The 27,847-nt window shown below is 54.4% G+C and overlaps 1 protein-coding gene across 4 annotated transcripts; it reads right to left on the reverse strand.

The window, feature by feature from the left end:
* Positions 1 to 268: 268 nt before the first annotated feature.
* Positions 269 to 24,950, reverse strand: Pth1r (parathyroid hormone 1 receptor). Of its 4 annotated transcripts, XM_038323517.1 has the most exons (16): positions 24,813 to 24,950; positions 22,597 to 22,653; positions 20,114 to 20,233; positions 9,308 to 9,410; positions 7,266 to 7,400; positions 5,545 to 5,655; positions 5,315 to 5,433; positions 5,069 to 5,163; positions 4,642 to 4,837; positions 4,166 to 4,319; positions 2,860 to 2,920; positions 2,471 to 2,537; positions 2,121 to 2,215; positions 1,370 to 1,511; positions 1,250 to 1,291; positions 269 to 794 (listed from the first exon to the last, which is right to left on the reverse strand). In XM_038323517.1, the coding sequence occupies exons 3-16, from the start codon at positions 20,186 to 20,188 to the stop codon at positions 411 to 413; spliced, it is 1,779 nt and encodes a 592-aa protein (XP_038179445.1). In that variant the 5' UTR covers positions 20,189 to 20,233; positions 22,597 to 22,653; positions 24,813 to 24,950; the 3' UTR covers positions 269 to 410. The 4 variants fall into 4 exon arrangements, with proteins under 4 accessions (XP_038179445.1, XP_038179447.1, XP_038179446.1 ...); XM_038323519.1 differs by lacking the exon at positions 20,114 to 20,233; XM_038323518.1 differs by lacking the exons at positions 22,597 to 22,653; positions 24,813 to 24,950 and adding an exon at positions 21,335 to 21,462.
* Between the last annotated feature and the right edge of the window lie 2,897 nt (positions 24,951 to 27,847).

Genomic DNA, 27,847 nt, shown 5'->3' on the forward strand with positions numbered 1-27,847 from the left:
GGGATTTCAGTGCACCTAGTTTGTCAGGTGGAACTTCATGAATGCCAGGTCAATGCTCTACCAACTGAGCTACCTCTTAAACCCTTTTCTGGGCCTTGAGAGCAGAGTCAACTTTCTGTTGGACAATGCTGAATTCCCAACTCCCAGATCCTTCCTAGGTAATAATAAGATCCAGGGTCCTTCTCCCAGCCATGGGGTAAGGTCTCCCCAAACTCTCTCATAGCTCCTAGACCCCGCCTTCCTTGAATGAAACACAGGAAGCCACACATAGCTCCCTTTTCCTTTTTTTCTTTTTTTTTTCCTTTTGTTTTTCTTCCTGATCCAGTCCTGAATGGACAACCAGCCAACCATTGGCCTCTTGGTCCATCTATCCATTTGTCCACGCCAGGAGTCCAGTTCCTGGTTCCCAGTCACATGACTGTTTCCCACTCTTCCTGCAGCAATGGAGGTGGCCGTGTAGCCCCAGAGGCCTCCTCATCCAGGCCTGAGCAGGAGCCATTGAGGAATCCATCGTCCTTGGAAACCCCCATAGTAATTGGTATGGTTTCATTCTCAACAGTTGGTGCCCCTGGCTTGGCATGGCCAGGCAACTGGGAGTGGCCGTTGGTGGTGTTGGCCGGAAGCAGGCGGGGGCTGAGGGGAAGGCTGAGTCCTGCACGGGGGCCTACATTGGTCACACTTGTGTGAGACACCATTGGGCCATAGCTATAGCTGCTACTCCCACTTCGTGCTTTGCGCTTGAAGTCCAATGCCAGTGTCCAGCGGCTCCAAGACTTCCTGATTTCTGCTTGTACCTTGGGGAAATAGATGGGTGGCAGTCAGGTGTGCCCTTAACCCTTGTGCCATGTGTTCTGCCTGACACCATCCCTGCAGTAAATGACAGGCGACTACTGCAAACACCAAGGTCAAGTCAAAGCACACGGATCCTCAGAACACAGGCAATCGTCAGTTGACAGCGGGCAACAGATAGAGCCAGAACCCAAAGCTCAAATGGTCCAAAGATGGCTGAGCCCTCAGACTGAGTGGGACCAGGGAGACTCTTTGCTATGTCACACACGAGGAGCCCACACACCCCACTATAGGCTGAGCCTGAATCATCTTTGAAGCTGTCTCTATGTCTTCAGTGTGGTCAGAAAGGTTCTTGAGAAGCAAAGAAAGAATGGGGGCTGAAGAGAGAATGAAGGGACAAGACTGGGGGAACCCCTACCCCGACTTCTCCTACCTTGCCCCTGTGCCGCCTACTGCTTACCTCACCGTTGCAGAAACAGTATATGATGGCGACAAAAAATCCCTGTGAAGAGAGGCACGTGCAGTCAGGACCACGTCCTGTCCCCTACCCTGTTCCCCAGGACCTGGGCAGGCCACATACCTGGAAGGAGTTGAAGAGCATCTCATAGTGCATCTGGATCTGCCAGAGTGTCCCTGAAACCTCGGTGTACGGCAAGGCCATGAAGACGGTGTAGTGGACACCGAAGAGAGGCACAAGGACCAGCGTGGACCTGAGCAGCTTCCTGGCCATTGGGGCATGGAGATTAGGCCGTGTTCTTTGCCCCACAATACAGCACTTCATCTTCCCACCCCAACCAGGCCCAGGCTCCAGAAGTGATGGAAGGACAAGAGGCTCTGGCTACTGTTGCTTGGCAACCAAGTTTAGCTAGGATGGCTTCTGCCAAGAGGCAAAGTGTCACTTGGGTTTTTTGGTCCTGAGAGGTGTCCTTGAGCACATCACAGGTACGGTTGCTCTGTCCTTGGGCCCTCTGCACCTGCTGGCATGCACCCATCTTCTATGACCCAACCCTTGGGTTTCTTCTGAGTGGATGTGTTAGTGGTGCCAACCTCTACCCATCTGCCCCTTTGATTCCCAGAATCCAGCTGCCTGAGGGTAGCTGGTATGTACCACACTAGCAGGCCCTGGCCATAATGCAAAACTTCATACTAAGTGACAGAGAATAACCCAGCACTGCTGTGCAGGCAGTATGGGGGGAGGGGGTGTTGAGGAGGGCACCAAGCCAGAGGCAACTCACAAGCTCAACCATAGGACCTTCGTCCTCTCTTGGGTACATGGTGCTGGCAACCAGTGACCCTGAACTCTACCCCAACTCCAAAGAGCCAGAACTCACCGGTACTGCTGCCTTGTGTCACATCGGCCTGCATTGGTCTCCCGAAGCTTAGTGGCAAGCACCCGGATGATGTTGATGAAGAGGATGAAGTTGAGCTGTGGAGGGAGGCCGCATTGGAGACTATACTCTAGTGGCATGGCAGAAGGATTCCTGGACCCAGAGCCATGCCACAGGCCCTACTCTGTCACTGCATCTCTAGGTGGTTCCTAGGGCCCTCAGTTTCCCCATCTAGACTGGAGGAGGGATCATCTGGTCTGCAGGTCTTTGGGTTTCTGGCCCTTGGGGCCCAGGGAAGCCATTGTAGATGTTCTTGTTAAGGGCTAGTCATTCATGCCCCAACTCCTGCTCACCACAACAGATGCCAGTATGGGCACCTGGATGATCCACTTCTTGTGCCCGGAGCTCAGGTCCCAGCACCTGGGGGAGGAGGAAGCGTTAACCTCCAGCCCCTTCCTTCTCAGCCAGCCCACATAGGCCCCACAGTTGGCCTGCTCTGACATGAGCTGTCGAGGACACAGGACAGCTGTTCCGTGTGTCCAGGCCTGATACACTCCAGGCCTCTTTGGAAGCCACCTCCTATAACTCTGAGGTGGTTCTTGGCTGAAGGCAGATCAGAAACCCCTGAGGCTAGAGCTGCTGCTGCCAGGAGTCTCCCATGATTCACAGAAGAGGGAGCCAGAGCACTTCCAGCCTGTGTCAAGGTTCCTGCCCACCTCCAACAGTCTGCTGCTGTACCTACCCAGTGTTGGCCAAGGTTGCTCTGACACCGACCCACACAGCCACGAAGACAGCTGGAAGACCTGTGTGTACAGAGAACAACGGACGGGTTGTGAATTTTGCCCCAAATCCAAAGACTTTCCTCAGCTCACTGCCCCGCCCCTCACCATACGCACATGGGCTATTTAATGCCACCCTAACAACCTGAAGTGCCAGCCCCATTTAGGTTATGTGCATCTTATGAGTACCTATGCATGCCTGCTGGGCATATGTTGATATGTGTGGTATCAAAAGCTTTTCCCAGTTCATTTTGCTCTGGGCTTGGAAGTTCCATGTGGGGAGAGTCAGTGAATAGCATTTTTTTTTTCTGTCAAAAACTACCTCTCCAAGCCTGGCATGTAAGGTTCTAGCCTTCATGGATGAGGGCAGATAAAGTGAAGTTTGTCGTCCCGGGCTGTGCAGAGGCCACAGGGTCCTGACATATGGGAGTCTGAGTGAAGGGAGCCTGGCTGCCCCCCAGGCTTTTATTCCTAGCCTGGTGGATCCTTGGGGGGGAAAGGGTGTCACCTGGGTTTGTGGTAAGGGTGTGACATTCCCAGATCATAAGGTTCTGTGTGCTCCCTAATCCACGTTTCCAGCCCACCCAGACACCTTCCAGTTCAGAAGCTGTGTCAGTTCCTGGAATCAGGCCCAGACCTGCCCAGCTCTGGGGCTTGCTATGGTGAGGTCAGGGGTAGGGCATGTGCCAAGGGCCAAGGAGGCTGTGGAGACTGACCTGAGGGCTTTCTGGGTGCTGAGCCCAGGAGGCTCTAGCTACTGGCCCACCCCTCCTCAGTCTGGCAGCTTTCCCCAGGGCCCAGCCAAGCTCAGGAGCTGCCAGCAATAATGGACAATTATCAGTAACTAGATCCCTGAGCCTGAGGGGGGCTGGTAAGAGCGCAGCATCCCAGGAATCCGCTGCAGAGAGGTTACAGAAGTTTAGCCTTGCCTAGCTGCTGGGCCTGTGGCTCTGAGCAGCGGGACCTGGCCTCCTGGGAACAGATGGAAGCCGCTCCACAGGGCTCTGGGTCAGGGTAGGGTCCAGACTACATCCCCAACCCTGGGATAACTAGTGACTGAAATTCCCACTCTGATCCCACATTTAACCTCATCTCAAACCCAGTAATTATCACTCCACGTGGGCTGAAATGCCAGTCAAGTCAACAGCTCTGGGTGAATCCTGCCCATAGCCAAGTTGAGTCCCCTAAACCTAGAACAGAGGGTCCAAGTCACAGCAGGATGGGCAGGCCTCCCTTCACCCTCCCTACCCACCACACTGGTCTCCGTACCCCATCCAAAGATGGTGAAGCCCCACAAGTACTTTTTCTCCGAGAAAAAGGCCATGAAGATGAGGCTGTGCAAGTACAGCCCCTCCACCAGAATCCAGTAGTAGTTGGTGGCCAGGAAGTAAAGGAAGAAGGTCACAGCCACACGGCAGCCAGCCTAGGAGACCAACTAGAGTTAGTGGAGAGGTAGAGCCTGCATCTTCTGGGCAAGGTCTGGTCTGCATTAGGTGAGAAGGCAGAGCTTACTCTGGGGTTTCCGGGATGGGACCCGGTGTAGGTGTAGGGTGTTAGCAGCAGGTGGCCAGGTAAGAGGGGGTGGTTGGGGCACTCCAATGTGGAGGGAAGGGGACTAGAAGCCGTTAGCAGTAAGACTGGGAGCTGAGTTGAGACGTGGCCCCTGTGAGATGGGTTTGCACGCCTGAAGCTGCAGGAGGTAGCAAGAGACAGGCAGATGCAAATGGAGCCTGCGGGGCACTCACGTAGCCAACGGCTGCAGCGGCGGGCGGAGGCGGCACCTGCGCGATGATATGCAACTCCTCCTCAGTGAGGCGCTCGGCCTCATCCAGCGTGAAGCCAGAGTACAGCACCGCGTCCTTCACGAAGATGCTCGCGGCACGCAGCATAAACGACAGGAACATGTGCATGTGGATGTAGTTGCGCGTGCAGTGCAGCCGCCTGCGGGGCGTGCGACATCACTGTGGTGAGGGCACGGGGGACGCAGCGGTGGGCAGGAAGCTGGGCTGTGCGGCGTAGGTAGGGACATCACGCGGTGGGGGGGGGGGGATGGAGCCAGTGAAGGGGGAGAAGGGAGGCTCGCACCCTGGACCCCTCCAGTCCCACCCTAAACCATGCCCCACCCCTCACCCGGCTTTGTCCTGCCCCCGCCCCGCCCCTTGCCCCGCCCACCTAAAATAGGCTAGGATGAGCACAGCCACGGTAAGGGAGGCGAGGGACATGGAGTATCCCACGGTGTAGATCATGCCTAGGCGGTCAAATACCTCCTGCGCAGGCGAGAGACAGAGAACTGGGACTCAGGGTGGGCACCGAGGGAAAACTGGAGGACAAATTAAGGTTCCTGGCGGAGTAAAGGCTAGGAGTGTGGGCTGGGTCGAGGTTCACTGATGGGCTGGGGGTGGTCTCATGGGTTCGCACCCGTTCCCGAGTCTCGTTCGTCATGAATTTGAGGCACTCGCTGTAGTTGGCCCATGTTCGGTTGTGCCCGGGAACCACCTCCCAGCTGCCATTGCGGTCACAGCGTCTGTAGGCATGGCCTGTAAGGGCAGTGGGACAGTCAGGGCAGGCATTGGAGGTCTGGAATCACTGAGGCCTGAGCTCCAGTTGAGGGTATGCCAGTGGTTCTCAACCCCTTCGGCTCGTCTCACCTTTGTGATTGAAGTCATAAATGTAGTCCGGGCAGGGCACCGCCACGACTTCACCAGGTGCCCCTAGTGGCCAGCAAACGATGTTGTCCCACTCTGGCAGGCAGGGACGCCCTGTGCCCAAAGAAAACACAGGGTAGGGGGTACAAAAGGAGGGTCAGATCCATAGAATCACACTTGTGCTTTGATTCCCACAGGGGCAATGTGCCCTGTGACTGGGAACTTCAGGTTTAGAGCATTCTGGAAAGAATATAGTGAGCTCTTCCTTCCTCTTGCTCCCTAAACCCGCTGGCTTCAGAGAACTTACTGCAGCCCTGTGACGGAGTCCATGAATCCCATTTCCAGAAGGTCTGGAAAGGGACAAGAGAAGTGGCTAGCATGCCGAGTGACACAACACGGGCCTGAGGGCTCAGCGCAGCCTCTTCTCTCTCTGCTCTTGGTCTCACCTACTGTCTCTGAAGAAGGGATGTTTAACTATGTCTGTAGACCAGGCTGGCCTTGAACTCACCGGGATCCACCTGCCTCTGCCCCCAGAGTTCTGGGATTAAAGGCGTGCGCCACTGCAACCAACTTGAAGAAGAGCTTTTTTTTTTTTTTTTTTTTTTTTCTTTCAGATTTTCCCTCAGCTTGGAGGCTCCCTATGTGACCCCTCCCTAGAGACCACAGAAGGCAGGCTGGTTCTTGGTGCCAGCTGGACATGTAACACGCTGCTAACCTCACACAGGTGTCCCCACTCTGCGTCTCCATTTCCTCACTGGGAAGTTGACCATATCAGCCATATCTACCATCCAGGGCTGCACAGAAGACCCAGGCTCAACCCCCCAAGAGGTGTACAATCCTCCAAATCCAAGCGCTAATGGAAAGTTTCAAAGGACAGTGATAAGTCCCACTCTGGAGCCCTGACAGTCATGCTAAGTGACCTCAGAGGGTCCCCAGTCTCTAGATCACGCACATTCCACCCCAGATTACAGCCCCCTTCTCTCCCCCTACAGGGCTTTGACCACAGGACTCTAACCTCCCTGGAAGGGCAGCCTTGAGGGCTGGACCCGCCCAGCTCGGTGAAAGGCTCTCTGTCCTGGGCGCCATATTCCCAGCCCCACCCCACCAGGCCCACAATTCCCTCTGGTCCCTGGGGAGCCACAGGGTGACCACAGGCTCCCAGATGTGGCCCATCTGGAATCTGCTGCCCACCCTGCTGGCTCTAACTGGCCTTGTGGCCACAGCTTGGGCTCTGTGTTTGTCTCTCCTCACCTCCCTGAGGCAACCCTGTTTCTCTCTCTCCTTTTCTCTCCTTGTCCCACTGTCTGACTCCACCCCTCTGAGGCTGCCCTACCCTCTTGCTGTTTCTGTGGCTCTTCCCACTATGTGTCTTCCAGTACCTCATTTGACATACCAAGTACTAGACTTTGGATTGGACCATCTTGTTCCCTCTGTCTCTGCTTCTCTCCCCGACTCCATCTCTCGGGACTCTATCCTGTCTCTGTTTCAGTGGGTCATGGGTTTCCTGTATGGGTGCTATTCTGGGGACTCCTGGGTAAGTCTACTGTGCACATCTCTTTGTGCCTTGAGGAGACCCAACTGACCTACTTTTCTGGGAAGAGAGCTGTGGTCTCTGACTTTCCATAGGAACCCACATGACTAGGACATAACGGGAGGGACAGGTGGATCTGAGCCTGTCGAATGGCTGACTGGGGAGAGGTAGAAGGCAGGCCAGACAGACATACCTCGGCGCCTGCTACCAGTAGGCACCTCCTTGTTCTCTTTAGATTCAGTGTAGAACTTTCCCGAAGCCTTCTCTTTCCTGGGCTTCCCCGACGTGGATGCTGGTGTCCACCCCTTGTCTGAATCCATTATGTTGGCTGGAGAAATCAGGACAATTAAATTAAAACCATCAGCTATGCTAAAACAACAGCCCTGGGTTGTTGCCCGCCCCCCCTCCCCAACCCGCTCTCCCTTTTTACAATGAGGAGTTGACCCTACCAAGGATGCCAATACTCAGGTTGTTGGGCCATCAGAGATGAAGGACGGGTATGTGACTCAGAAACTGTGAAGGGTTTGCCAGATGGAGAGACGGGCAGGAAATAAAGCTGGTCAGCAGAGGTTCAATTGGGGTAAATGCCATGAGCGTGGGGTCAGCTAGAGAGTGAAGTAGGAAAGGCTGGCAACCCAGAAGTCAGGACCACAAAGGAGTGAACGGCCCACCAGAGGGCGCATGGCAAAAACTGGGAGCCATGGGGCGGCGAGGTAATGCTGAAAAGCTAGTCGGGCTAGCGTGTTAGGCAGGTGAGGAGGCTGGTGAAGGAGGCCAAGAGTAAAGGCTGCATTGTGTCAGGAGCGGGCAGATGAGTGCACCCACGCCATCCTCTGCCCTACGATACTCGAGTAAGGGGCTTGCAGCTTCTGCAAGTGGCCCTGAAGACACCATCTGAGCTGGAGCCTGGCCTTTCTCCCTGCCTCCTTAGCTGGAAAGTCCTCGCTATCTGACCCCTGTGATATCAGCTACACCCAAGCCAGGGTACCTTGGCCCTCCCCCATCAGACTCTGTGGGAAGCGGAATCCAGGCAAGCTGGACTGGGAAGAGAAGGATTGTCAGCATCTTCCTGCCTCCACCCTCAGGGAGGAGGTCCATCCACAGTGGATGAGGAATCAGAGATGGACACACACCACAGGCTCCACAAGTAGGAGGAGCGCCAGGCTCAGGATCAAAGGAGGGTGCTTATTTGCCCCTACCCTTGATGTGACGGGGAGGGGAGTCACAGGTGGGGCCAGGGTAGGCAGGACTCTATATACAGAGTGAGTCTCAATGAATGCGAGCAAGTCCACACACGTCACAGAGAATCTCACCATTTGCTTGTGTGCTGGGTACACACTACAGCTGTCCCCCAGTAACCAGAGAGCCAGCTCCAGGGAGAAAGCCGCTCTGGAGGGACAGTAAGTCAGGGTCCGGGCCTCCTGTGCTGATGAGACCAGCCAGAGTCCAAAGCCTGGACGAAGGCCAGTGTAGCCTATACCTGCTTCCAGGAAATGGACTCGAGGAAAGGGGCGGAGAGGAGACTCCTGAGATAGGTCAGGGGTCAGAACTGTGGCTGGATGGATGATGCCTTCCTTCCCCCATGGGAAAGGTCCCTTAGAGATGCTATTGGGAACCCCTCTGTAGGTCAAACACCCTCTCCAGGCTATAGGCTGATTCCTCTATCCCACCTAACCCATCTGGTTCTAGAGACTCGAGTTCTGCCCTGTCCAGATGGCCTCTTCAGAGACCTCCCCATCTTTCTAGATATGGCTTGACTATCTTTTCTTTGGGGAAGCTGGCTCAGCCCACCATGTTAGGGCTCTGCACCCTCATCACAGCTCCTGGCTTGACTCACCCCATCTAAATCCACTGGGCTATCTGCTTTGTTTGCCTCCAATCTCCATCTGCAGATGGAGCAAATCTGTCCAAAGGCCTCTCTCTCTCTCTCTCTCTCTCTCTCTCTCTCTCTCTCTCTCTCTCTCTCTCACACACACACACACACACACACAGAGAGAGAGAGAGAGAGAGAGAGAGAGAGAGAGAGAGAGAGAGAGAGAGAGAGAGAGAGAGAGAGAGAGAGAGAGAGAAGACATGGACCACCTGAGCCTGCTGATTGCATTTTAGGCCTTTACCTTGGCTGGGTCTCCCTTTATTAAGCCCACCCTAAGTTAACGCCTTCAACCCCTCCACCCAGCTGACTCTGCCTCCTAGACGCCACCCTTATCGCATGCCACCTCATTTCCCCACTCTCACCTGCTGTGCGCAGGACTTCCTTGAGCAGCTTGTCACACTGGGCCTGGGCGCGGTGCAGCAGGAAAATCTGTTCCTCTTTGGTAAAGACATCGTCAGCGTCTACCTGTCAAGCCAAAGAGCAGACTGTAGGCAGCTCTTCCAGGTGAGGCAGCTGGTTCCAAAGTCAACCAAAGTCAACCGACCTCCCTAGGGATGTCCCCCTTTCTAAAAGTCCTCCCTCCAGAGGGAATGTGGGAAGTCTGCCCCATGGGGAGCATCTGACTTACAGAGCTCCCCTTTTAAAGTTCTGAAGCCATGGCAACACGGGCTGGGAGGGGCCCTTGCAGGGAGGAGAAAGGGGTGGGGGCTGTCCTCTGCATGTCCAGCAGTAACCCGGCATCCACTGACATTCTTTGTCTAGTTCATCCCCCTGAGGCACATGGGAACGGATGGAATGTCCCAGGATGGAGCCTCACAAGATCCTGGCTGCCTGCTGGGGACCTGGAGTTGGAGCTGGAGTGCTGAACTCTGAAGAGACAAACCCCGCCTGGATTCCTTCAAGTCTCAAGGCCTCTGGGGACCATGACAGTCACCATTTTCCATCCTGGCCCAGCATCCAGTCAGTGCTTTTCCCAGTAAAGGGTTAGGGTCTCATCCTCCCTTCTTCAGGTCTCAAAGAGGGAGAATGGAAGAACTTCTCTTTGAATAGCTAGGGGATCGCTGGGCTGTGCAGGACCCCCGCATGCAGTTCTAGGGGGGTCGCTGGGCTGTGCAGGGACCCCCGCGTGCAGTTCTAGGGGATCACTGGGCTGGGCTGTCCAGGACCCCCACACGCAGTTCTAGGGAATCCTTGGGCTGTGCTGTGCAGGACCCCCCGCACGCAGTTCTAGGGAATTGCTGGGCTGGGCTGTGCAGGGCCCCCCGCACGCAGTTCTAGGGGATCGCTGGGCTGTGCAGGACCCCCGCACGCAGTTCTGGGGGGGGTCGCTGGGCTGTGCAGGACCCCCGCATGCTGTTTTAGGGCCGGTATACCACCGGAAGCTCCTCCACCCTAGCAGATGCTGTGGAGATGTGACCAGGCACAGACCTTTGCTCTTACTGACCTCCCTCTGCAGGAATTCCTCATTCTCTTCTTTCCACTCTGTTCACCCACTGGGACCCAGTCACATCATTTTAACCAGGGAAAAGGGAACAGTGGAAGGGTAGGGAGAGTCTCTCGCTGAACTAGTGGCTGCTGGAGAGGGTCTGAGCCTCCTCTGACTTGAAAGCGGGGGCCAGTGTCCTGCCTGGGAGCAGTCCCTATCCCCACCTGAGTATGACCGTTAAGGAATCACACCCCGGGATAGGTGTGATGCTCTGGGACAGCCCAGGGCAGTCAGATCTCATGGCTCCTGAGATGCCCCTAGAAAGGCTACCTCACTCTTAAAACTCCAGAGAACACAGCCTAAGCTCTCTGAACAGGCAGCGAAGCAAGCCCGTGCCCGGCCATGTGGGCGGGTCTCTTTAGTAAGGGTGGAGCTACGAGGGGCAGAGAATTTGGAGGCCTGAAAGGAAGGAGGCGGGTCAGAGTGGGGACCGCCGAGAAGGGGCGGGCGGCCTGGGTCAGGGAGTCCGGCTGCTGAGAGAAGTTAATTGACCGCGTCTCTTGGCGGCAGCAGCTTGGGCTTCCAGGCCAAGGAGTCTCCAATTGGCTCCGCGGAGCAGAGTCTTGCTGGTTTTGCTTAGCCGAGGAGCGCGAGCATCTTTGCGCGTGCGTGTGACTGGCCGTGCACCCACTGTCAGGCCAGGGTGTAAACTTCTGTGTGCCCCATTTCTGTAATGCCTCACATGTCTATTTGGGCCCCGGAGCCTGATGTGTTTGTGAACATGCATGTGTACATGTTTGTGGGCAAAGGACTATGTGTGGGCTTCTGGGTGTGCTGTAGAACTTCTCAACATGCATGCTTGTGTCTGCTGCTTCCGGAGCCTGGATCCGAAATGGATTCTCGGGACTCAGCTGGCCCTAATGCCTAGGAGTCCCAGGAAGGCTGAAGCGGATTCCAGCGTGCTGCTGGCCCCATGGGTCTAACCTCCCACTATTCTAACCACACCTACAGCAGAGCTGGCTGAGGCAGAGTGAGTGATGAGGACCAAGTAGGACAAGCTGACTTGCTAAGATCCAGGGACCTCCAAAGCCACCCTGAAGCTGTCCTTATGTGTCTGACACTGGGGATCCTGTTACTAAAGGGTCTGAATCTCACCCACCTCACTCCTCTTACAGCATCTACTACTCACTACCGTTCATTCTGTCATTGCGGTTAATAACTCCGTTAACTACCACCTTTCCATGAGCAGCAGCAGAACCATCACCACAGCCAGTGTTCCCAGAACCACTGCTGCCAGTACCATTCCCACCATAGACACTACTGGCACCATTAATATAGCCATTACCATCGTCGTCACTGCCATAATTGGGCCAACACCATTACTAGAGCACCTAAAATCACACCACCTACCACCATCTACCTTGTCACCATCAGGACCAGAATCACCACAGCAGCATTAGCACCATCACCAATATTACCACCTGCCTCATAACCACCCGTGACACCTTCCTGTCATTTCTTCCTTCCATATCCATTTGACTACCATCCTTTCCTTCTGCCCATCTCCTCTCCTCCCAAGATTTTTGATTCATTGTAGTTTTCTCCCCGTTAGTGGAGTGCTCTTGAGTGACTGACTGGTCCTCCCCTTGGTCTCTAAAGACTTGCTGATGCATTAGCTTCCTAATGGCCTGGCTAGCCCCTGATGTGACCAGGAGTAGAAGCTGAATGCCTAGATCAGAGCAGTCATGGGTTGAAAACTGTCCAGCTGACAACTGGAGACTGACCAATATGCCCACTCAGGGGCCTGGAGCGGGGGTGAGAGTGGGGTAGACGTTTAACCTTCCACCTCTCGTCAGCTGCTTCCTCTTTTGTGGTCGTCTCTGGACAGGGAAGCCACATGCTACAGGCATCCTCCTCCATAAGCCTTCATCCAACCCCAAGGACAGTGGCCCCGTCTCTTCCCTCCCTGGGCGTTAAGACCTACTTCTCTGTCACCCCAACAAGAACAGAGCTGCCATGTGCTAGGGTGGGCAACCCTCTACCCAAGGTACAGCTCCTCACCGGGAATGCCCCGGCACCCTGACTCTTTCAGCTGCACCTCAGGGATTCCCCACTAACCCAGGAGTCCAGACCCCGCTTCTACCATTGACTAGTGTCTGTGGCAAAGTGGCTTAAGCCCAGTGCTTTAGGTTTCCTGTAAAATCAGAGTAACGGCAAGGCTGCCCTGGATTTAACCGAAGTACGGCATCAAAAACCTGGGCAGGACAGGCTGGGGGAAAGCTGGCTGCTGCTGTAGCTACTGTGAGCAGTGGGGCTAACTCACCACCCCACCCCACCCCAGCCCCTTTGTCTGCAGGGGTCCACAACAAGAGGTTGGTTGACTGTGGGACCCTAGAGAGAACAGAGGGCCAGGAATGGAGGCAGCGGCAGGTGAGGTTGCCTGGATAGCTCCCTTAACTCACACCATCACCCAAGGTTGCTGCCAGACTCCCAAGTTTGGGGTGGGGGTAGACGAAGATTACCAGACCTCCATCCTGGGACGAGAGGGGGAAACTGCTGACATCAACACTGTCTGACGCTCCCCTCCCCTCCTCAGCCCAGTCACCCCCCTTCCCCTATAAGAGTGCTGCTTTCTTGGCATGGCTCCAGAGTATGAAAGACTCAGATCAGCATCTTCTTAGATCCAGAACCTGCATCTTGGGTCTCAGAGGCAAGACTAGGACTGGGTCATGGCCAGGTGCCACTCAGTCCGTACTCACCAGCGAGAGGGTCACCAGCCCTGGCATGTGCTGTCCCACATACTGTCTTCCACTTTGTGGTTTAGGGCTGACAGTTTCTCTGACCCACCTATCACAGTGCCCGCCCCCCCCCCCAGCATACCGCTTCCCACGCACACACAAGCATGTCTAGAGTGTGTGGACTTGCAGGGGCTGGTGTCATACAACTTTAGCCCTGAGCTGGGAAGACAGCCTGCAGACACTGAGACAGGTCTGTGAAGCACCAGGCAAGGAGCAGACAGATAGGAACTGAAGCTGGCATGTTACTTATAAACCCGGATGTTGCTGAGCCCAGGGCAGAGGAAACACTGTCGAGAGACCTGGTGTATTCTGTCATCCCCAAACTCAGGTGGGGTCTCAGTCTCATGATCTGAGACCTTCCAGCTCTGCACACTGAGACCACAGGTAGACACAGCCACTGGCTAAGACAATCTAACTTCGTTTAGCTCCCAGGAGACCAGGAAGTACACTGGTGTGTCCAGGCTGGTGACGGTGGTGACGGTAGAGACAGCAGTCCATACCATCACCCAAACGAGGCTGCTCCCCCAACTTCCTCCCCTCCCTGCCAGATTCTACAGATTGGCATCAGTGATCTCAGACATGTCAAAATTCTACCCCTCCAGACAAAACTGGAGAAAATGAAATGGAGTCTCTTTTTCAGTCGACACTTCTGCTTCTGTGCAAGGGGCTTCTATGGCATAATATTTTCTTAGCAGGATGCCCTCTTGGATCACAACAGTAACCCCCTTGCCAGTGTCAGCCTGGTCCCCTAAGGGACAGTGCACTTTGTTTCATTGCCTGCCATTGGAGGAGGCAGATATATCTGGTGTTTGCCCCTGGCTGGTCCTGCCCCACAAGACCCCTCTTTGTCTGCTCACATCGACCTCACCTGCTGCTGCGTACCCATTTTACAAAAGGGAGACCGAGGCCTAGAGAACAGTTAGAAGAGGGCCAAGAGCAGAGCTAAGGTGCACTCTACACCAAAGCTGTAGTCTTGGAGCAAAGGAAATACACAGCTACATGGATGTTGTGGCACCAGCCGCCATAACATCATCTCTCCAGCACCCCAGATTGTATGTAACCTTTGCTGCATGGAGCAAACATACACAAAGTGGCTTGAACCAGTGGTAGAAGTGGCCGTAGAAGCAATAGGGCCACTGATGGTGGGATGCAGCTGACCCTCTAATTGGGCAGAGGACAACTGGCCTTCGGTGCTGAGGATGTGAGTGACTCCCGCAAAGAAAAGAGAAATACTTGGCTCTCAGGAGCTCCCCTTGTGACCTTGTGGCCTTCCTGCACCCCTTCTCCAGGTTCCACTACTGGGACCCATGCTGGCACCTCTCCTGTTTCCCATGCCAACTGGCTGGGGACTGTTCTCTTGTCCCTTGCTGCCCTCTGTCCATCTGGCTGGCCACGGCAGGCTGGGACGGGCTCCTCATCCTGCCCCGCCACCACTGACAAGTGCTGACTTTTCCTCCCCCTTGCCAGGCCTTCCTGAACAGGCTGCCTGTGTTTGGGGCTGGGAGGGGCTGGGGGGAGGCACTGTGACGCCTCTCATCCCAGCCAGCCAGCCAGCCAGCGTGGCCGCCTTTGGGGCAGGCGGTGGGATGGAACCTCGGATGGCAGAGTTGGCTGCTAGGACAGGGTGGATCTTCACACGCAGCCTCTACCTGAGCTAGCAGGAGGGCCAAGGCCGGGAAGAATGGGATGGTCTAATCTAACCCTAGCTGGGTCAGCAGAATGGGATCCCACTAGCTCTCAGCTTGGGTGCAAGGTTGGCCCCAAGCTAGAGGGCTTGGGAGGTCTCCAATGTCTGTGACCCTGAGCAGATTCTCCACTGTCTCCTCCTAGTCACTTTAAAGACAATTTCAAGGTTCTGCAAAATCCCCACCATACCTTTTATTTTTTCCTGGTCTCTCTGAAATAGCCGCCTTCCTGATGTGGTAGCTGGACCGGGGAGTGTCCCCAGAAGGCCCACAACAGGAATCTGGGGGAGGCTGCTTGACGCCTCATTAAAACATTCCGAAGAAAACCCAAGTTCCCGGGAGGGCCTGTGCCCCCCTTCCACTGCTCTGTCCTCGGGCGGTTCTGGGGGTTGGGGGTGGGGGAAGAGGATGTGTTTAAGGGCAGGTGATATAAAAAGCTCCGAAAAATCAATACAAGCAGGATAAATAATCCATAGAAAGATGGGTAATGGCTCAGAGCGAGCCCAGCTGGGTAATAAACAAATATCAAATCCGAGAATCACGGGCAGAGTGTAAATTAAAACGACAGGGGATGCTGCTCTTCACCTATCAGAATGCTAAGAGGAAACCAAAGGGCCCTCACTGCATCCTGTGAAACAGCCCAACAGGGAGAGGGCCCCTGTGGTCAGTCCTGGTAAGTACAAACCAGCACAGCTTTTTAGAGGGCAATTTGGCCATGCCTATTAAAATAAAAAATGTGCATGTTCTCAGACCCAGCAAAGACAAATTCTAGAAATATCCTACCGGGAAATGGTCACATGGTAAACTAAGAGGGCATTTCAAGGAGCTTCTCTGCCACCATCAGGAATGTCTCACACTCACACGCATGCACACACACGCGCGCGCGCGCGCGTGCACATACACACACACACACACACCAGGGAAGGATGTGGAGAAAGGATCTAAATGTGTATTCCTCAGGGATGTTTAACTAAGTTCATACTTTGGAATACTATACAGGATTAAAAAGGGCTTGAGGAGATGGCTCAGTGTTTAAAAGCCCTGGCAGTTCTTCTAAAGGACCCAGGTTAGATGCCCTGCACCCATAGGGTGGCTCATTACTGCCTGGAATTCCAGTTCCAGGGACTCTAACACCCTCTTCTAGCCTCCTCAGGCACTGCATGCATACGATATACAGACACACACACAGCCAAAACAGTAAGCATACAATGAGATAATTTTTTAAAAAGGGATTTGGAGGCTGGAGAAATGGCTGTGGTTGAGAGCACAAACTGCTTAGGCAGAGGACCCAAGTTCTGTCCCCAGCACCCACCTCAGGCAGCTTAAAACAGCCTGTAACCCCAGCTCCAAGGGATCCCACAGGATCCTCTCGGGCACTACGTGTACACACAAAACCTCATATCAACACAAGAATATACAAATACTTAAAAACATCATATATTTTTTTAAAAATTAAAAAATATATATTGCATATATATATATTTTCGAGACAGGGTTTCTCTGTGTAACTATATATATATATATATATATATAATTTTTTTTTTTTTGGTTTTTCGAGATAGGGTTTCTCTGTGGCTTTGGAGCCTGTCCTGGAACTAGCTCTTGTAGACCAGGCTGGTCTCGTACTCACAGAGATCCGCCTGCCTCTGCCTCCCGAGTGCTGGGATTAAAGGCGTGCGCCACCACCACCCGGCACAAAATATATATTTTAAATGAGTTCTACTCACAAATATAAAGCTACACCTTTAGGTACAATGATGCATGTGTCACACAACCCACGGAGAAGCTTGCTGAACTCCTTTAAAAACAAACGGAAAACAAGACACATCCATCTACTTGCTATGTATACAAGAGGTGCCACTTGAAGCACAGAGAGAGACAAAGGACCGTCCCCAGACTCCCAGAATGTCTTTCTCTAGAAAGGGAACTGGGGCTTGACAGTGACCAAAGAAAGCTTCTGTTTGCTCTGAACCATTTGTCTTGGGTTGAAGAGATGGCTCATTGGGGAAGGTGCTTGCTGCTTACAACTGAGGATTAAACCCACATAAAGACTAACCAGAGAATCCTTAGAGGCCTGATAACAGCTAGCCTGGTGTACACAGCGGTACGCCAGATAGAACCTTGTCTCAAATAAGATAGGAGGTGAGGACAATACCCAGGCTGTCCTCAGACCCACACATGTGCGCACGCACACACACACACACACACACACACACACACACACACGAGAGACAGAGAGAGAAAGGAGAGAGAGAAAGTACAAAAACAATGTGCTCTTGTATTAGTCATGAAATAAACAAAAAGTAAAATAACGAAGATTTCATTTTTTAAAGAAACCCCAAAATGACACACAGGAACCTCTTACTGAGTTCACCCTCGCCTAGCTTAGAGGAGAGAGTCCTCTGTAGATGTCTGAGTCCTGGGTTCAAATGGCTCAGATCCCAGTTCTGCCGGTCTTACTATGTTCACTTCAAGGTCATTTCCCCCTAACATGGCTTGTACAATGGGTGGAGTGGGAATATATATATATATATATATATGGCAGGTTCTAGCTCGGACTCTATGGAAAGCTACTGCTCAATAAATGGTCTTTCTTATTTTTAAAAGCAAGCACCTTGGGCTGGCAAGATGACTTAGCAGATAAAGTGCTCCCCATCTGAGCCTGAGACTCACCCGGTGGAAGGCGAGAACTGACTCCCCAAAAAAGCACTCGTAAACACACACACACACACACACACATACACACACAATAAACGTTAAAAAAGAAAAAGTGCCTTCTGAGCTGCCCCCACCCCAGGCTGGCTGGAAGAGATTGCCGGCACTGTCAGCCTAAGGGATGAAGAGCCCTACCCCAGGGTCATAGCCCACACCCAGGTCTGCCTCCCTGCTGACCGTCACATTCGTGAGAGTGGAGGGTTCTCTAAGGCGTCCTTAGGGTAAGGAATCTTAAAGGACAAGACCATCCTCTTGCCTGCTCATAAGCTGTGGGCCGATCCCCTCCACTAAATTCATTCCTTCAATGCTCGTCTCTGGGCTACTCTTTTCTGAGCCCAGATATGATCAGTGTTCTCCCAGTGGGATGTTCTTTGGTCCCCCAACCAAGGTCACGGGAGAAGTGAGCCTGGCCTTGGATATGGCTGAGTAGGTAGTCTATAGGTTTAGTGACAGCTGAGGTAGACGACTTCATCCATACCTGTAAACATCTGGACGCAGGAGAATGGGCAGGCTGCCAGTTGTTTGCTGACTCCAGATGAGCCTAGGGATCTCACAGCATTATGGGTGGGTCGGCCAAGCCTGTCCCTTGCACTACAACCCCTTAGACCTAAAGCAGGAGATGGTCCAGCGCACGCACATGCCCCAGCAAGGTCTCTGCACAGCCATGCTGGCATCTGTCCCACCTTCAGCGTAGGACCCTCCTAAACCAGGAAAAATCTCTGCATAGACTTCAGCTTCCCTATAGAGCTTTCTGGGATCCTAGGGGCTCCAGACCACAGCGCAATGAGGTGCATGAGTCGGCATAAGATAGACAATGGTCACAGTGGGTCTGGGCAAGCTCATAAAAATCAGGGAAAACACCTTTCTCAAAGAGTTATTGGGAAGATTAAACTAGCTGACGTGTGTGCATAAAGTGCTTAGAACAATGGGCTGGCAAACAGAAAACACAGAAGCATTTGTTAAATACAAACAAGTGAACAACAGACCTGTGCTCACACACACACTCACAGGGTGCCCACACGCATGCACACACACGCATATACAACTGTGCTTCCCTTGGAGTCATGTGCAGATTCACAGCTTCAGGCACATGTGGACTCGAATACACACGATCCACGGACTGATCCAGGTGCCCACAAAACCCTATGTTGATGAACAAACAGGCACACATCAGGATACCTTTCCCATCCGCCCGTCTACCCCCATGCACATGTATGTGTACCCACATAGAAGTCACTGAGGAAAATTCGGCAAATAGTTCTGCTGCCCATGCTTGGAGCACCTCTGGAACAGTAAGCTCAGGCCCTCCGAACTTGTTCCCCTGAGTGCAGGCTCCTTTCAGGGACAGCCCTCGGCTTTAGTAGTCCATTACCGGACTAGAATTGAACAGGATGGACACTAGTAAACAGAATGCTGGGGACCACGAAGAACATCCAACTGCAAGGATGTTAGGCAAACGTTTCTTTCATGCTCTCTTTTCAAAGATGAGCAACTGAGGTGCGGGGACAGACAGTCCAAGGTCACACAAGCTGTAGGCTGAGCAGAGGAGTCCCAGATTCGAGGCTCTGTCCCATGAAGGAAACTGCTTGCCTTGTCTCTCTAGACCTGGGTCAGAGTTGGGGTACAGGGTACAACAGGACCTTAAAGTCAGGCACAAAAGATGATTCAGGAATATGGTATGGGAGAGGATGGAAAATCTCCCCTCTCTGAGAAATGGCTCCCAGACCCTAACCCAAGATGGGGTCATGATTTCCTTTAGTGTCTCCAGCTCTCTGTCTTTGCTGTTCTGAGTCTGTCCCTGCTGGGGTTGGATCTCTCATCCTAACCCTTTCTCTCTCTCTAGCTTTCTACTATTCTATCTCTCAGTCTCCATTCTCAGACCATGCACTGTACCCCCAAAGGTCAGCTCACTCTCCAGACGTCCCAAAGTACATATCTTCTGCAAGGTGTACTGTGAGGAGATGCTTCTGGAGACCTCCATACCACACCCACCTCCCTGGGCAAACAACTTCAACTTCGGGTAAAGCTGTCCCATTAGTGCATACAGCTGTGTATCTGTGGGGTCCCGAGAGCTGGAGGGGGCTCTAAATCCAATCCCCAGTCTATCTATGTGATTTTCTGACTTCTTGCACACGGCTTTGAGCACCGGGTGCAAACAAAACTTGCGAAAGCTGAGGCCCCCAACGCAGTCTGTGAGACTCCACACCCAGAGAGCCCGCTGGATCACACTGTCACCATCGAAAGAGATACATACGACCAGAGCCGTGTGCTCACACAAGCATGGTGTAGGGAAACTCCAACCACAGATTTCCAGACCCAGGACCCCAAGCCAAGTCTTCAGAAGTGGGGGAACTTCAGGCATCTGGAACCTACAGTAAGACACCCCAACGAGAGCAGGCACCAGGATTCCTGGTTCAGAGCGGGGGCACCATCCCAAAGTTCAGACAATTAGGAGAACCCAAGACTTTGCGCCTACACTCGCCCCAAGGACCCCAGAGCAACTCCAGGATTCCTGTGTTTGAGCGTAGACCGAGAGGGACTTACCAGCGCATATGCGGAGCTGAGCACTGGGCAGCAGAGCAGGAGCGCCAGGCCGGGTGCGATCCGGGCGGCCCCCATCGCCACCGCCTAGGGCCGCGTCCCTCGGGGCAGCCGCCGCCGGCCCTGGTGATGGTTGGAGGGTGCAGAGCTGTGTCAGGCTGGGCCGCCCCGCCCACACCCTGTCCTAGGGGACCCCGGCGTCCGGGCGGCCCGAGGCCCCGGAGCCCGGTGCGGGGCCCATACGCCGAAGGCGAGAGAGAGAACCAACCGGCGCAATGGAGAGAGGGAGGGCGGAGGGAGGGAGGCAGCCTGAGGCCGGGCGGGCGGCGGGCGGGCGCCGAGCGCTGCTGAGCGGCCTGTCTGCCTCGGAGCGGAGAAATCACATCCATATGGCTGGGCCCCCCGCCCCCGGCCCGCCCCCCGCTCCCCTCCCGCGCCGCCTTTTCTTTCTTTCTTTCTCTCTGTCTTTTTCCCCCCTCTTTGGGGGAACTGGGAACCGTGGCTTCGCTCCACGCCCAATGGGGGAGGGGCGGGGGAGGGGTCGGGGTCGCGGTCTGCGGGGGGCGACCAGGCTGTTATTTTTAGCTCCGCTGCAGTGGGCAACAGGGAAGTCGGGGCGGGGCAGGGGGCGCGTTTTGAGTTGCGCGGGGCGGGCAACTACTGGATGCCATCCCGACTTTTGCAACGACAACTGAGCCCTTCGGTGTTCTGCCACCAGCTCCGGGCTCTCCGGCGGCACTGCGGCCCGGCTCCCCAACCCAGTCTGGACCCCCAAGCCCTTAGCAGCCACCTCCTGCACCCCATTTCCCATCCTCCTAACCCGTGCCGCGTGCGCCCGTGCGGCACGAGCGCTCCTGCGGCCCCGAGGCTGGGGCAGCCTGTCTGCTTGTCAGTCGGTCTCTAGCTAGTCTTGTCCCCCTCCCCTCCGGACATCAGCCCCCCTTCCCCGGCCTTGGCCTCTGCTATTCCAGCGGCCCCAAGCTCGGTTCGGTCACTCCCTCGCTTCCTCCTCCCCTTCTCTACGAAAACATTTGCAAGTTTCCAAAAAAGCCACCGAACTGAGCGGCAGCGGCTGTCGACTCCGCCGGGCTCCGAGGAGGCGCCGCAGACTGACACCGAGACCGAGCAGCCGGGCCCGCCCTGGCCGGGCCCCGAGTCGCTGCTGCCCCACTCCGGCCTCCCGCTCCCCGCGCGCCCGACCCTCCCCCCCAAACCCCGACTTACTCCGAGCACGCCGCCGCGGCCCCCGCCTTGCCATGAATGTCGGCCCCCCCCCGACAGCCTCCCTAAGCCAGCGCCCCGTCCGCGGCCCCGGGGGGACTTCATGGAGCTCTCGGGATCCCCCCTGGCCTGCCTGGCCTCCTGAGCCCCCCGCCTGGCCGCCGCTCCGAGCCGCCGCCCGCCTCGCGCGTCCCTCGCCTCGGCGTCTGTCTCTCCCCTCCCCCCCCCCCCCCCGGCCCGGAGCCTCTTCCCTCCCCCGCGCCCTCCCCGGGCCTCCTCCGCCCCTGCCCCCTCCACCGCCTCCCTGGAGGGTGTGCGGCGGGCAGAGCTGAGCCCGCTGTCCCCCATCCCGGGACCTCTCTTCAGAGACCCGGCCCGGGGTCTTTCGGCAGAAGGATGAGTGTTTGGGGGGGGGGGGAGAACGGAGTCTAGGGAGCTCTGACATCGGGACCTGAGAACCGGGACTGGGACGCTGTCTCCGCTTTTGCTTTATTCTCTTTTTTAGGGAAGCACAGACCACCCATCACCCCCAGATCGTCCACCCCTTGCGATGAGCAGGCGGGCTCCAGGAGAGGAGCCACTGGGGAGGTCGCCTAGTACTTCGCGCGCCTCGGGCCGCGGCGCTGTCCGTACACCCGCGGTGGGGACGCTGGGGAAGCTGCTCCACCGCCTGCCAGAGTCCAGGCTACGCAGCCAACGCCCTCGCGTCCCGCTCCGCCCTTGCCTGGTCCTCCATCCTCTGTCCCACCCCTAGTCCCGGGGTGTAGCGGACGCGAGACCCGCATAGTGCTCCTCCAGCTTAGGTCTGGAACTACGAGGAGGGGTCTCTTTCCAATCCCGGTATCTTAAGATGTCTCAACCTATATCGGCTGCTTGCCAGGCATCTCCAGCTCTCCCACCGAACCCAATTCGGGCCTTTAGAGACTACAAGACTTGGGGCTTAGCTAGGACACACTCTTGTACTTCACCTCCTTCCATCACTCAGTCCCCCAAATGCTGGTAGCTATCTTGGGACTCTCGACTTAGGGAGAGAGGAGGTGTGTGTGTATGTGTGTGTGTGTAGATTTTGTACTCCATACTGGATGACTCCGGGGTTCTAGATCTAGGATTTCCAAGCCTACCGGTTGGGGAGCATCAGGCCGCAGAGGAGGTTAGGAGAGCTTGGAACAGAGGGCTAACCAAAGGACTGCGGAAGGAAGCCATTTTAAGTGTGGTGCCCTGAAAAATACCACCGGGTTAAATGGCACCCTTGTTTGCTTACTTACCAATTCTGTGTCCTAATCACTAGGCCTCTCCGGGTTTCTTGGCCTCAGTTTTCTCATCTGTAAAATCGGAAGATGTCCATCAGATTCAAAGGGACCTTGAGGGTTTGTGCAAACCCATGAGTGCCAGGGGTTCTCCACTAGAATTTTATGCAAATGAGCTCAGACCCCCCCCCCCAAAAAAACCTTGCTCACCATCTCAAGGATGGCCCTGCATTTCAGTGTGAATGGGAACTCACGCCTCAATCTTCCTCAAACATTTCTTCTACCATGCCCCTCTTCTGTGCCCACTGCTCCTGTGTTTCTTGTCCTGTTTTTCAAAGATGGCTATTTCCTTCCAAATGACTGTCCCCAGCAGATACTGTCTGCTAGACTTCTGGACAGCTCATGCTCACACCTCTGTCTGTTTTTTGCTGTTTCCTTGCCAGGATCCCACTCCTCAGTTTGGTATGGAGGACACGCCTCCCTTCTTGTGTCCCCAAGTCCTCCTTGGACATGTGGGTGTGAGTTCAGGTGTATCTTTATAGTATGCGTGCTCTTTGAGAGTGGAAGACCCATAGTGCTGTGTTTTGATGATCTCAGTGTTACGTGTTTCTATGACACAAGTTTCATGTGGCAGTGACCACTGTCTTTTCCCTTGGTGACGAGAAACGAACATAGGTAGTGGAATTAAGAATGAGAGAAATTTAGAAGCTGATTGGGCAGAGTTCTTAGTTCTGACCATAGAACGCTTTTGGCTTGCACTTGTGCTGGGCATGGTGGCATACACCTTTAATTCCAGCACTTGGGAAGCAGAAGCAAACAGATCTTTGTGAGTTCGAGACCAGCCTGATCAATATAGCAAATTACAGGCCAGAAATGCAGAATGAGACCCTGTCTCAAAAAAGTAAAGCAACACAAGAAAGATAAGATTTGCCCTTGGGTGCATCAAGGCAGGCTGTGGCAATACTAGAGTGGTGTGCTGGTCTCTGTGTCCCCACTACGTGCAAAATCCCCACTCTAGAGTTCCCTCCTAGACATTCCACACGATGGGGTCACCTAACTTCCCCAGGCCTCTGGTTAAACTGCCACTATGGGAATGGGGCGGGGGATCGAATATTAACTGGTAACGCACCAGGGCTGGGTAGAGCCAACCTTGCCCTTTGACTGGCAGGCCCTGGGCTGTAAGGTCAGTTTCTGGTTTGTTTCAAATCAGTTTTCAACCAAGTTGGGAAAAGTAAGGCTAGGTGTAGGGCGTGGGTCTGTGTTTCTCTCTTTGATCCCCAGCCAGGCTTAGCAGGGGGAGATTAGATGGTCACCGCCGTTCAGAGCCAGAGCAGGGTCTGGACTCAAGCTCCACCCCCTGATGCGGCAGCTGCCGGCTGTCAGCCCCCTGCTGCTACCAGTCTGCTAGGGCTACCCAGACCCTCACAAGTCCTTCCAGCTCTGTAGTCTGGCCTCACTCTCTCAGAAAACCCCTGGTCTCCTCCCTGGAGGTTCTGTGGAACCAGGAGCCCACGTCTCATTCTGAGACCCGCCCTTCCCTCGTTGTCCCCCAGGTTAGCCCCGAAGTCACTTGTCTGCTAAGATTAGCTCTGCTCCCAGACTTTGCTCTGCCCCCACAATGAACCTGACCCCAGACTAAGCCTTTATCCCAGACTGATTTACAACCCTTGGCTGAACCCTGACCTCGGGCCAAGACTTCTTCCAGGTTTCAGACCCCAGACATTTCTCTAGTTACCAGTCCCTCCGGAAAGTTTTTGAGTCAAGGGGCCAGTATGGGATGGGGTGGCCAGGCCATAAGTGAAGCAAGGTGCCACTTTTACAGCCATTTCGGCTGCTCATAAACACTCCCCTCCCCAGCTGAGTCACTGAAGGCTTCCATAGCAGCTGGCTGGGCAAACCCCCCTCCTCTTGCAGCAGGGTCTGGCTTCTCACCTCCAGGAAGATGAAAAGAGGGAGGGAGGATGGGGGCTCAGGAGGCCAGGAGGCTTTGTCTCAGTCAGGACACACTCCAAAGGCTTCAGGAGGTATGGACTTCCTTTGGCTGATGTCATGGTTACAGGTGTCTTGCTGTTGTGACACCATGACACAGGGTCCACAGAAATGGGGCCATGAGAGTATTCCTTGCCTGCCCTGGGCACAGCATAGGCAGCAGAGACTTACTGCAGAGGTGACTCAACCTTGTCTCTTTATTCCCAGCTGCAGTCAGGCCTCCCAGCTCCCTAAATCACACTTACCTGGAACCCACAGGCCTTTCGGATGGGGCCTCCTCAGGTTGGCCATGGAGAGGCCATGGGAAGCTCTAGAGAAGCTTCTGCAGCTCAGGCCTGAGCGCGGACGCTGCTGTTGAGGACAGGAAAAGACCCAGGTCAGAGCTCTGGCTTGCAAAGAAAAATTAATCATTTTTTACCAAGCCATGCACTGGCTCAGGACTTTGTCCCAGATCCCAAGCCTGCCAGTGTTCTGGACTGGGCCCTCCCCTCAACCCTCACGGATCTGCCTTCCAGGCACCACGCCAGCTCAACCTCCAGTGAGCCCTGCCTCAGTTGCCTTCCCTTGCCCTGCCAAGCCTCACTGACTAATTCCCCGTTTATCTAACCCTGTTTCTATCTAATCTTTCTGGTCCTTTCTGCCTCTTGGAAATCCCAGGCTGCCTGCCACATGGTATGGACACAGCATCTATAAGTGACCTTATTCAAGGTTTAGGCACCTTGAAAAGAAATTGGGCTTTGTCTGGTTTGGACTCACATCCCAGGGAGAAAAGCAGACACCTGAGCTGGAGCTCAGGGGAAGAGTCTTGTTTAGCATGAGTAAGATCCTAGGTTGGATCACTCAGAAATGGTGTGTGTGTGTGTGTGTGTGTGTGTGTGTGTGTGTGTGTGTGTGTGGTGGGAAGGGTGCTGGGCTGGGAGAGATAAGTACAGTGATCCCAATTTGGGCTACACAGGGAGACCTTGTTTCAAAAATAAATAACTAAGGACTGGAGAGAAGGCTCCACAGTTAAGAGCACTTAATGGTCTTGCAGAGGACCAGGGTTCAGTTCCCAGCACCCACATTAGCTGGCTCATATCTACCTTTAGTTCCAGGGGATCCAAAGTTTTCTGGCCTCTGTAGGCACCTCCATGCGCGTGGTGAACATAAACTCATGCAGGCACAGCATACACATAGATTAAAATAAACACATAGGGGCTAGGGTTGTAGCACAGTTGGTAGTATAGGGTGCTTGCCCGTCATAAAGGCAACTTCCAGAGCCGCTTAACCTGGTGTCATATGACTGTAATCCCAGAAATAAGGAGTTGGGGGCAGGAGAATCAGAAATTCAAGGTCATCCTTGGCTACATAGAGAGTTTGAAGCCAGTCTGAGCCGCATGAAACCCTGTCTCAACACGGGGGTGGAGTGGGCAATGGGAAGGCTCACCAGGTGAAGGAGTTTGCCATCAAGCAAACCTAACAACTTGAGTTTGACCCCTGAGACTCACATAGTGGATGGAAACCATTAACTTCTGCAAGTTGTCCTCTGATCTCCATACATGTGCCATGGCACACGTGTATACACACACACACACACACACACACACACACAAGAGACAGATAAGATAAATAAATGTAACTGAAAATAAAGAAGAAACAAAAACCACCAATCAAACAAAACAACCAACAGAGAATTCCCGAGGTCTCGGCTAGGGGAGATGTGGGGGCTCTTCTTTCACTCCAGTCTTTGCCTTGACCCCTGCTGGCCCCACACTGCTATCCCTCCCAGACCCGGGGGTCTGCTTGTCTGTAGTAGCAGGGGCCTATACACAGGGTGACCCTCCTTTGTGAGTCTGTAGAACAGAATCAGGAGTGGACGCAGAGGGGAAGATGTAGACAAATAGGAACACAGAGACTATGCAGGATCCTAGAAACATCACCCCCAGGTCCCCAGGACCCAGTGACCTGGGCTGGAGCCTGCCCTTGTGCCTCAGCCCAGTCTGAGCTGGTTTTCGTCTGGAAGCCCCGGCTGGGCCTGACGAGGTCTAATGATTCACATAGCAGCAGCCGCTCAGCACATTCCAACGCCAGTCTCCAGTGCCCACCACGTGAGGTGGCTGCCGCAAACCACCCTTCTGTCACCGGGGCATGTGCCTAGGACCCTTGTCCCCAGGAGTCATCCACCTCTCCCTAGACTTTCTTGCCCGTGGGTTCTGCACATTTGCTCTCAATGTCTTTTTTGTTCTGCTTTACTCTTTTGCTTGTTTGGGTTTTGCTTTGTTTTGAGACAGTGTTGTTGATATGTAGCCCAGGCTGGCTGGAAGTTTGTTACATAGCCTAGACTACCTTTGACTCCTGATCCCCTCCTCTCCCTTGGCTCTCTCGGTGCTGGCACCGTTTTGTTTGAGATAGTTAGTTGTTCCCTGTGTTGCCCAAGCTGAATTTGGACTCCTGGTCTTCCTGCATCAGCCTTCCGAGTGGAGTGCTGGGATTAAGGCGAGTACCACCTCACCCAGCTTTCCAGTGTACTACTTGGGCTCACAAACTAGAAAGGGAGGCAAGGAGCTTGTTCATACATGGCCTGCTGGTGGGGGAAACTGAGGCCTGGGAACAGAATGGATTAGCCAGGGCATATGGCAAGACCATGACAAACAGCACAAACAGCTCTTACAGGCATCCTGTCCCCAACCTGAGCTCTTCTGAGGTATGCTACTCAAGGGCTAATCAAGGATGCATTAGCCATTCTGAGGCCGGGTCACAGAGGACCCGGAGTTCATTTGTCTAGGTCATTGTGCTGTTCCATCCAAAGTAAGAAGTTTCCTGCTAAGCATTGCTGCCACCCTGACCCTCCGACTCAGGACTCTCTCCCTTGTCCTGATATCCTTCACTTTGCCATGGAGCAGGAGCCTGGGGTGTATTTTGCTGGATCCCTCCCTACTCACGGCCTCGGTTTCCAATCTGCCATTAATAGATGAGAGGTTTGAGGGTCACAGTGATGAGTTTTGGATACGGGGCAAAGTCTTGCATCTGGAAATCCGGCTTTCAGCTGGTCTGTGTTCCTCCATCGGGCCTCAGCCTAAGGCTGTGAGGGGCAATTCTGGCCCTTAGCCTGGGTACAGGAAATCGTATTTTGGTTCTGGGTCCTGGGTAAGTAGGCAGGGGAGAATGGCAGCTCAGACCCAACTATGTTTACTTGGGCTGGGCCCCCTCAGAGCTCAACAGGCTCCCATTCATTGGGAGCCCCATAAACCCTTTGGGGCTCCCTGTGGTTCAGAGTGCCTGGATGCCAAGTGTGGCTGCC

The sequence above is a fragment of the Arvicola amphibius genome, chromosome 3 (assembly GCF_903992535.2).
Source record: "Arvicola amphibius chromosome 3, mArvAmp1.2, whole genome shotgun sequence".
Taxonomy (NCBI): domain Eukaryota; kingdom Metazoa; phylum Chordata; class Mammalia; order Rodentia; family Cricetidae; genus Arvicola; species Arvicola amphibius.